This window comes from Pyrus communis, chromosome 5, assembly GCF_963583255.1.
Source record: "Pyrus communis chromosome 5, drPyrComm1.1, whole genome shotgun sequence".
In the NCBI taxonomy this organism is placed as follows: Eukaryota; Viridiplantae; Streptophyta; class Magnoliopsida; order Rosales; family Rosaceae; genus Pyrus; species Pyrus communis.
This window is the reverse complement of record NC_084807.1, coordinates 4,540,463-4,550,606: the sequence shown is the minus strand read 5'-3', so window position 1 is coordinate 4,550,606 and position 10,144 is coordinate 4,540,463. Positions and strand designations below refer to the sequence as shown.

The 10,144-nt window shown below is 35.8% G+C and overlaps 1 protein-coding gene across 2 annotated transcripts; it reads left to right on the top strand.

Moving 5' to 3' along the window:
• The first annotated feature begins 884 nt into the window (after positions 1–884).
• LOC137734712 (protein GLUTELIN PRECURSOR ACCUMULATION 3-like) lies at positions 885–9,558 on the top strand. 2 transcript variants are annotated; one of them, XM_068473977.1, is made up of 16 exons: positions 885–1,062; positions 1,205–1,302; positions 2,340–2,475; positions 2,578–2,606; positions 2,738–2,834; positions 2,921–2,976; positions 3,148–3,255; positions 4,408–4,464; positions 5,058–5,149; positions 5,707–5,791; positions 6,601–6,753; positions 7,374–7,474; positions 7,669–7,848; positions 7,939–8,042; positions 8,951–9,041; positions 9,197–9,558. In XM_068473977.1, exons 1-16 carry the CDS (start codon positions 1,001–1,003, stop codon positions 9,254–9,256), a joined length of 1,509 nt encoding a protein of 502 aa, XP_068330078.1. In that variant the 5' UTR covers positions 885–1,000; the 3' UTR covers positions 9,257–9,558. The 2 variants fall into 2 exon arrangements, with proteins under 2 accessions (XP_068330078.1, XP_068330077.1); XM_068473976.1 differs by having other exon boundaries at positions 7,666–7,848.
• Positions 9,559–10,144: the final 586 nt, after the last annotated feature.

Genomic DNA, 10,144 nt, shown 5'->3' with positions numbered 1-10,144 from the left:
TTAAATTATTAAATAAAATTAGAGCAGGTTTCACAAGGTGTGTCACAAAAGGTTATTTGACAGGTCCTCATTATATCTGAGAGAACCTTCAAATAACAATTTTTGTGAGACCCTCTTATAGGCCGCACTCCCCATTATATTTCAATAACTTGAACCATCTCGTTATAAGTTTTCCTCAAAGATTATTTTTGCAAAATGTTACTCAAATTTGAAATCCATTTCTCAAAAAAATTGGTTGTCATTTTAATGTTTTCTTAAAATACCGTGTTTATATATATGTTTGTCTACAAAAAGATGTTTTAATGATTTTTAATGTGTCTTATTTTTTACAAGGTTGATGCATAAACACACACGTGTGCATCAAACTTGTGACAAGCAATTCTTATAACACATGCACACTACTACTATATTGTAATATTTCGAATCAATGATACAATACTATATAGGAAAAAACTCGCGCATAGCATATATTATTAAGACATAATGTCACGGTGACGTTATAGAAATGACATTGTAGTGTAACTTGTACCGAGATGGGGCAAAACTAGGGGGACAAAAGTTAAACAGGACTTGCCCATTCTTATAGGTATCGTTTGGTATGCAGACGGGATGGGACGGGACAGGACGGAACGGAATGGAACGGGAGCAAAGATGCCCTCGAATGGAAACAAGGAGGAAGAAGAAGGAGACGAAGAGGTTATAATTTTGTGTTCCACGGATATGGAACTAGTCGTTCCAGGGGGGTGAGGTGGAACGAAAATTCATTCAAAACTCGTCCCGTGGAACAGCTCGTTCCACCCATTTTAGGCGCACCAAACGTGGGACGGAACGCCTTGTCCCACTTTTCCGTCCCGTCCCACGTAACAAACGGTACCATACGAGTGCCAAAGGTCGTTTGTTCTGAACACGCATAACTGGGTTCGAGCTTTCACAACACACAGCCTGGTGAACTCTATTTGGTGGGCAAGCGACAGTGATTAGCACAGCGAAAGAAGAGAAAATGCATTACTGGGTTCGAGCTTCTTCCTCTGATTTTGTTGGAACACTTCCTCAACCTCGCAGGTAAAACTCTCTCTCTCTCTCTCTCTCTCTCTCTCTCTCACATATATATATATATATGTGTGTGTGTGTGTGTGCGCGCGCGCGCGCGTGCTTATAGCTTTCAAGATTTCCCATTTGAATTTTGGTTTCCTTTAATTCTCAGTGGTCACACGGCGGTGATTGTCGGTAGATCAAAGCTGGTTGTGTTTGGAGGCCTTGTAGAGAAGAAGTTTCTCAGCGATATCGTGGTCTATGACATTGGTACTTTGTTTCCCACTCTCTCTAATTATCTCTATTTGCTTGACTTCATTTTGCTTTGCTCTATTTATATTGGTATTTGTCATCTGGGTTCTCCGAAATTCGATGAAATTATGTAAATTTTACTCTGTCTTGAATTTCTGGGTGTTCTTGGTCTAACTGTTTTGTTCACTTATACCGACGAGATATAATTTTTTGTTTTGACATAATACTCCAATGTGTTATTTGAAATTTGTATATACGCGAAGACTAACACAGCGAGATCAGGAGATAAAGGATCCGATAAGAGAATGATAACTGGATTCTGGAACCTACCAGGGTTGATGGAAGTTTCAAGTTTTCTGATAATGATTAAGAATCAGGTAGGTTTAACAAAATTATAATTACTAATTAAAAAGGTCAAATTCATTAATTAACCAAACTCAATAACAAAATAACTTTTAAATTGCTTATATAGATGGAGTTTCAAAACATAACATCCTGAAAAAAGATTGAGTTGGCTTTGTATGGTATATAGCTATCAACATGAATTTGCATAATTTGAATGGTAAAGGGGCTTTTGAACTTCTCCTTTATAAATTTGAGGATCTTACAAAATCTTAAAAGTGCTTCAGATATTATACTATTATTTGTATTTCTTGAAAATCATATTTTCTTGTATACATGATATCCCTGTGTGAAGTCATCATGTTAGGAACTTCTTACTATTCAGCATTGTTGCAACAATGTTTCCCTACATACGTTCTATTCCTACACGTTTTTGTCATAATACTTCTCTTACATAAACTTGCCTGACTTAGTTTGAAGGCTCACTTTGGACTTAATTCATGTTACGATAGTGAACAGGTGAAATAGACCTATACTTAAGCAAACACAAACTTGTATTTATTACAGAAAACAATATGCACCATGGCAGTTCAAGTACAAATGCTTTTGTGGATTAAGGTTTTCTGTGAGTGGGAGTTCACTTGACTTTTTGTCAATAGATTTTCACACAAGTTTGACTATAGCATCTCAATGTAGGCCTGTTACTTTTTCAGATAACAAATTATGGTATCAACCAGAGTGCACTGGTGGCTCTGATGGACAAGTTGGTCCAAGCCCACGAGCATTTCACGTTGCTGTTGTGATTGATTGTCATATGTTCATCTTTGGTGGGCGTTCTGGGAGCAAGAGGTATTTCACATTCAATACATATCTATCTGCAGCTTTCTGCTCTATGATGCTAATACTATTACTTCACTGCAAATGGTATTAACAATATTGTTTGGTTTTCAGGTTAGGTGACTTTTGGGTCCTAGATACTGGTAAGAATCTATTTATTTTGTGCTGCTGATAATGCACGAGAATTATACCTACTTGGTTTAATGCTTCTTTTGACTTCCTTTGACTGATGAGTAATCAAATATATATTTAAAAGAAATTACGTTTGTTCTAGATATATGGCAATGGACAGAGTTGACAAGTTTTGGCGACTTACCTTCTGCACGAGATTTTGCTGCAGCTTCAGCTATAGGAAATCGGAAAATTGTTATGTGAGTATGTCTTTTGTATTACTTATTGATTAGTTGATATGACGGTTCTATAGTAACTTTGTTATGTTAAATACAAACAAATGCAGGTATGGTGGCTGGGATGGTAAAAAATGGTTGTCAGATGTGTATGTCTTGGACACAAGTAAAATCTTTTCTCTATGATTTTGGAATTATCTGTTATTTTCTGCTTCATGTTTGATTTAGTATATTTGTTGAAATGGTCGTAAATCAGTTCTATCTTGATTTGCTTCCTTATACAGTATCGCTAGAGTGGTTGTAAATCAGTTCTATCTTGATTTGCTTCCTTATACAGTATCGCTAGAGTGGATGGAGCTGTCAGTTACTGGGTCATTACCTCCACCCAGATGTGGCCATACAATTACCATGGTTGAGAAACGGTTGCTTGTTTATGGTGGCAGAGGTGAAGTAGCTTGCTTTAACTATGTTGATAATTGGGTTCATAACACTTCCTTTCTAGTTTGATTTTATTTTAATTTGTAACACATATCTCTCTCTGTTTGTTATAGTTTTTATTTTTATTTTTTATGAGAGTTTACCTCCATTGAGAAATCAAAATAACTAATTCTAAAGCTGTAGTGTCTTAGAGTTTTGTCCTAATTGACTCTGTTATTTTGATGTAATTTCTTTGATGGCTGTTTATTATTTTAAGAGATATCAGGGTTTATGGAGAGTGTGTCCTCTGTTTTGTATTCTTTCATTTCCTTTAAAGTTTCTTATCAGAACAAAATATCATGCAAAATTTCACGCCCCAAAAGGCCAACCTAATTACTTGGGGAACAATGAATTAATTGGTATTCTCATGTACCGCACAGGATCTTCCCATTAAATGTACTTGTGAATTCTGAAGGCAGACCATTCTTTCCATGGAATATCCCCTTTAAAGATAATTTCAGTGCCTATTTTCTTGCACTAGCCATTTGGGATATCCGCATTTTAATGTCTGAATTATTTGGTGTAACAAACTTTTACAGTCTACTTTTTAATTGGCCCCATGACTACTTGGAACTTTTTGAATTAAATACAAGGAGATACAAATTATTATGGCTTTTTATCCAAAATGGTCCCTGAGATTGGCTAACTCCTCACTTTGGTCCCTAAGATTCAAAATCGATGGAAGTGTTCCCTGGGATTGTCCACCATCAATCCTTTTGGTTCTTCTGTGAAAAATCTCTGATAAATTGAGGGTATTTTTGTCAAATCAACCCTTCCCCTTGAACTGGTGGTTTCTTCAATTTAGCGGAGATTTTTCATAGGACCAAAATGATTGATGGTGGACAATCTCAGGGACCAATTCTATCGATTTTTGAATCTCAGAGACCAAGTGAGGAGTTGTGCTCAAGGACCATTTTGGCTAAAAAGCCAATTATTAATAGAAATCCAATTAGTGTTCAAGTTTGCTGATTATTTTTTTTGTTTGCTTCCTCCTTTCCCTTCCGTTATTTGTATTGCTTATAAACATATGGGCCAATCTTTGCAATAAGGCAAGCATAGGATGCTTGAGTTTATTTGTGTACAATCTAGCTGACTTGAATATTTGTCTTGACTTTCATAGGAGGTGGAGGTCCAGTGCTGGGTGATTTATGGGCGTTGAAGGGTCTAATCGAAGAAGGTTAGCAGTATATTCCCTTTTTCTATGGTAGCTTACTATTTCGTCATGTCTTATCCTTTTGGTTTTACTTTGTTCTCATGTTTTTTGAAAATTGCTTTATTTTGTCGGATTATTTTGTTACATTTTATGTTTCCTCTCTGGATAACTGATGTGTCCCTCTTAGAGCACTTGTCAAAGTGATGAGTATTCTCCTTCTAATGCCATCCAAATTACAATTAGCTTTTTGTTGCATCTGTTTACACCTGGACAAATTGAGTTTTAGCAACCCAAAGATACAATCATCTTAATTTTGTTTCTGTCTTCCAAATAGTACTGTTAAGGAATTTAAAGATTAAGAAACCATTTCTCTATTTTCTTGTCTCGGAAGCAATCTTTACATTGTGTGCACCTGGACATGTTAGGCTGTCATTTTCCGTTTCTTTTGTTATTTTAGCTTGACGCTTCTTCTTATCCGTTGTTACTCAGATTCATGAGTTTAAGCTTCAAACATGTCAATTCATAAAACTCATTATATATGTGTGTCTATATATATTATTACTTGGTTTTCAGTTATTCAACTTAATTTTGTGATTCGTCTTTCTTGTGGAAGGTAGAGAATGAAACACCTGCGTGGACCCAATTGAAGCTTCCAGGACAAGCTCCTTCTGCTCGGTGTGGCCATACTATTACATCAGGAGGGCACTATGTAATTGACATTTCCATACTATTTTTATTAGTCTCTTCATTATACTTTCTTCAGGGATGACTTCTACTTCATTACAAGTTAATATATTTCTGTACTGTTGTTATTATGGTTAACCTGGTTTGGGTAGGATACCCTTGGTAAGAGCAGAAGGATTGTTATAAGCTTGATTAGTTAAGTTTACATACATGTGATCTCAGCTTGGCATGTGTGACTGAACGTATAAGTTCTTTCTTGGCGATAGATATCCTTACTTGAAAAAGTAGTATCTAACTTTTCCTTTAGTATCAGATTTCATTTCTTGGTTACTTTTACAATTATGTTGCAAAAGATGAAAAAATAAACTCTTAATGTCTGGATCTTAGAGTAGTGAAGAAGATGTATCAATAGTAACTAACAATGAGACTTTTTGGCCAAAAGCATTCCAGTCCTGTATTGTAGGGTTCTTGATTACAACAATCATATTTGTATTGATGACAATGGAATTATTACATCATGATATCTGTTTGCTTTTCTTTATCGTTTAATCTTCACACTATTTTCTTGATGTCCTTTTGAAGCTGTTGCTCTTTGGCGGCCATGGAACTGGTGGCTGGTTGAGTCGTTATGACATTTATCACAATGACTGCATTGTTCTAGACAGGGGTAATTGATTCTTGCCTTTTCTGTTGGACTATTCACTTTCCAAAATGCGCCATCATAGTACTGATTAACCATTTATATTTTACCATGTTAATACCCTCGTTTAATATATTCATATAGCAAACAATACAGATGCTAGAAAAATTTCAGTCTCTCAGAACTCTTACTAGGTTCACCTTTTTTCGTCTTTTTAAATTTTTTTTTTTTTTTTTCACTTGTAAAAAAGAAGTGAAATCCTTTTCATAGTCCACTGACATACTGCAATCTTCAATAGTCCTATCCTTGTGTTTCTATAAAATAGATAGGGAATCATATGGCAGAGAGCGAGACAGAATGAAAATAGTAGTGGTTCAGATACAACGAAAAATCAGAAAGCAGAGCTCTTATCTGATTCTCAACATTGAACCGGCTCATCAAATGAAGAATTAAGATTGGCGTTAATATTTAGTAATTGTGAGGCAAGAACAAAGGAAAAAAAAAAAAAAAAAAGGGGGGGTCACTGGAATCAGACCTACTTTTAAGTTGTTGTACACAGAGGACTTGGGTATGATCACTGACATCCAATGCTTAACATCGAAACATGAAATATTATGGATTTGCATTATTGAGATAAAATGAGGATTACTTTAATGAGTAAGAAACTATCTTCTTAATTATATATTTGTGGATAACTGTGTGTGTGAAACATTTCTATTTTTCTACACGTTCGATGCAATGTTTTTAATTGCATTATTCCTTTCCAGAATTTGGTTTCAAATGCTTTGCATTTTTGATGCAATTATTTATAGTTCCTTTGTCCTTCTGGTGTCAAGTGTCTGCACAGTGGAAGCGCTTGCCTACTGGCAATGAACCTCCTCCTGCTCGAGCATACCATTCTCTGACATGTATGGGTTCACGCTATCTGCTATTTGGTGGCTTTGATGGAAAATCAACATTTGGTGATCTCTGGTGGTTGGTTCCTGAAGGTATTATATCGCCTTCGTTTCTCTCCTTTGGATAATTTTCTTTATGGTCTTATAAACCACTCTTGAAGATGAACCTCAGTTAGGTGATGAATAATCCTCTATGTACTTTGAAGCCCTTGTGCTATAAATTAAGTGGTGTGGGAATAAAAGTTCTCATAGACTTGGTCTCTTGCTAAATTTTCTGCGACGACAAGAAAAATGAAATTGGTCTGTGGTCTTCAATTTATTATTAACTCTTTTTTCTTTGCTGGAACACTTATGAAATGTTGCATGCAATTGTGAAAATCTAATGAAAGAGTTTGATATAACATTTAAACAAATTTGATTGATATCAGACTCTTGGAAGTTTGTTTGGTTAGGATGGGCAGGCTCCAAAGTTATCTAAATCTTGTTACTGAAGAAAAAAGTTGAGGAAAGAAGACTTGGAATATTGCTTAGTGAAGGAAAGAATGGCAGAAGCCCTATTAGCTAAGAAAGACGTTTTATGACCCTTGCTGTGTGTAGTTATCCAAGCAGAAGAGGACCTTGTATTTCCTTTTTATTTTATTTTATGATTCATGGCGTTTGAATTAGAACCTAATTCTACCATATTATAATTGTCAGTTTTGCTTGTTCTGTAGAGGACTCCCTTGCAAAGAGATTACTTGCAGCTTCGCCAAATATCCAAAATATCCAGAATAAGGATGTGGAGATGGGAAATGAAAATGTCCAAAATATCAAGGTCTGTTTACAAATGCCTCCAATTAAGTGCAACTTTTAGCATGATTTTATCATACTGCCTTCTCATAGAACCATAACTGGGTTGGTTGTTATTAGGTAATTGTTTTTCGAAGTTGGGCATGCATGCATATCTCACAAAAGTATTGGTTTACTGCCAGAGTTTAACTTTGTAACCGACCCTTCTAATTTTAGCAGGAAAGCCAAATGGAAGAATCTGCTGTCTCGGAGTTACAAAAAAGATTAGGAATATCTGTTTCTCTTCTTGGTAATGGGGTTCCAATTGTGGATGAGGTGGAAGACAAAGAATTCATTCAACTGGCTTCGAATTTGGTTGGAGAAAGAGTCTTTAGTGACGAACGGGTTTCTGATGTTCAGGTAGGGTATTTTACCATGCATCAATTAGGTACTTTTAATGTCAAATGCAATCGGTGGTGTGGATGAAAATTTAATGAAAATACAACTCAGGCACTTCGTGAACACTGGAGGAAATCTACACCAAGGCTTATCCCACTTAAGGAGCTTGGACCCTTGCTTCGGGACTACCAACGCCTGATTACTCGTCGTCTTCAGTAAGAACATCTTACACCATAGTTTATGATCAGCCAAACTTATTACAGGATCTTCTTGTTATTTTATTATTAAAAATTTTCTTGCTTCACATTAAGTGGCTAGTTCACACGATCTGCATTTGACCTTTGGTTGTGCAGATGGTAATCACAATCTTTGATTCTAGGTCTTGGTCCCCACATAGTATGCGGCTCAACATGAGTTGAGCATGACATAGGTACAGCATAATGAGTATAGAAAATACATCACAGTTAAAGAAGGGTCAGTGGGATTTTTGTGCATTCTCCTATTTTTGCTAGTTTAGCTAATAGATGACTCCTATACTCAAAAATAACACTTGATGATATACTCCTACTAAATACTTCGTGTGTACACGAAAATATAGAGCGAGTACAGTGAGCTACCGAATAATCGAAATAATGCTGCTTGGAGTCCTCTCATGGTAGGAGAAAGATGATTCTGTGAAGCATTGTGCAAAAGGAGGCTAGGGTTTAGGAGTTAGATGATACTCTAGTAAAAGAGGACGTTGAGTGAGTCGTTTGGAAGTTGGCTACTGTAAAATGGACACCAACACTAGTGAACCAGATTGTTTTTGTGAAGACAAATCTATTAGACATCCAATAACCGAAATGTGATCAACTTATCATTTTTTTTAATTAGCAAAATTGAAATTTCGACCAGTCCAATGGCATTTCAAATGTTTTGGTCTCTGTCCATTTCATGTTAGTTCTTTTCCCCCTAGAATTTGTGGAAATGGACACAAGTATAGAATTTGGTCTTTGTCCATGGGAAAATAACAGCATAAGTTGTATTTTAATCCATATATGTCGGTTTCTCATTTGTTAACTTGGTTGATTAATGTTTTCATCTTCTTTTTCTCTTTGTGGAATTTTCTTCGTGGCTATAATAGGGTGAATAGTGGATCTGATATGCAGTTCGTCGAGTCCAGTTTTCCTGGAAAAGCGGCTTATGGTTTTTACCATATAAGAAATGTTAACCAGGTACAATTCATGCTTAGTTATGCAAAGCAATCAAATTAATTATTATCATCACATGGTACCATATTTTCCTCCATCTGCAAACTTTCTAGTTTCTGTTTATGTTCTTTCATTTATTTGTCGTCTCATATTGTTTTTAATGACATCGTGGTTTTCAGTTGCGTCTGGATGACATCCCAAAGCTGCTGGCAGAGTACAGACAACTAGTGCCAAATTAACGGACAGAGCTGGAAAAACGAAAATGAAAAGGCAACTCCTCTAAAAATATGTCTTAACCAATCTACATTTTCATCGAAGTTATGGTATTGTAGTGCTCTCATGTTTCGCCGGCACAAACCTCCATCGATGAACTTGTTGCCAGACTGGTGCAAAGATGTTGTACATGTCCGCTATAAACTCATCGAAATCTGCTGCAGCTTTAGATGCTTGTCTTATATACTTTATCATAACTTTGGTGGACCTTTCTAAGGTATACAGGTTAAGACTTTTTGAGTGTATATATAAACTCTTATCTCGGACAGGTTCAAACTCTCGCCCTCCCCTTAATTTAGTGAAGCTGGGCGTAGATTATTCTATTTGATGAACCTCATTGAAGCTTTCCGGTAATCTCCCATATCTTCGACTTCCCGTTAAAATGATAATATAATGAAATGTCAAAGATTTTATTTAATGAACGTCGATAAATAGATAAATTGGAGTACATCCTGTTGGATAGGTTAGTAGAGAAGATGATGAGCAATTGTATCTACGGAATTGGTTGCATTCGAGAGGTTTAGTACGAGGATCAAAATGATACCGGTGGACAAATTTAAGGACTATCTTTATTGATTTAAGGATCAAAGTGAAGAGTTATACTAATTTACTATTTTGATTAAAAAGCCAAAACTGAAACTAGAAACCTGTGTTAGAGGTTTATTAAATCCAATGTTGAAACCTATTCAATAGTATTGTTCAAAACTTGAAAATTTATAGCTATTGGATAGACTTGATAGTAGAGTAGAGGGAAAAGAAGAAGAGAAAGAAGAAGAGAAAGAAGAAGCACGGAGCCTTTTAAGGGAGGGATGCACAATTTTTTATAAAAATTGGGAATAGTTGTGGGACCTACT

Coding starts and splice junctions, on each gene's coding strand:
- LOC137734712 (XM_068473976.1), top strand. CDS start 1,001: ATGCATTACTGGGTTCGAGCTTCTTCCTCTGATTTTGTTGGAACACTT. Junction 5,150..5,706: donor TTACATCAGGAGGGCACTAT/GTAATTGACATT, acceptor GTCCTTTTGAAG/CTGTTGCTCTTTGGCGGCCA. Junction 5,792..6,600: donor CTGCATTGTTCTAGACAGGG/GTAATTGATTCT, acceptor TCTGGTGTCAAG/TGTCTGCACAGTGGAAGCGC.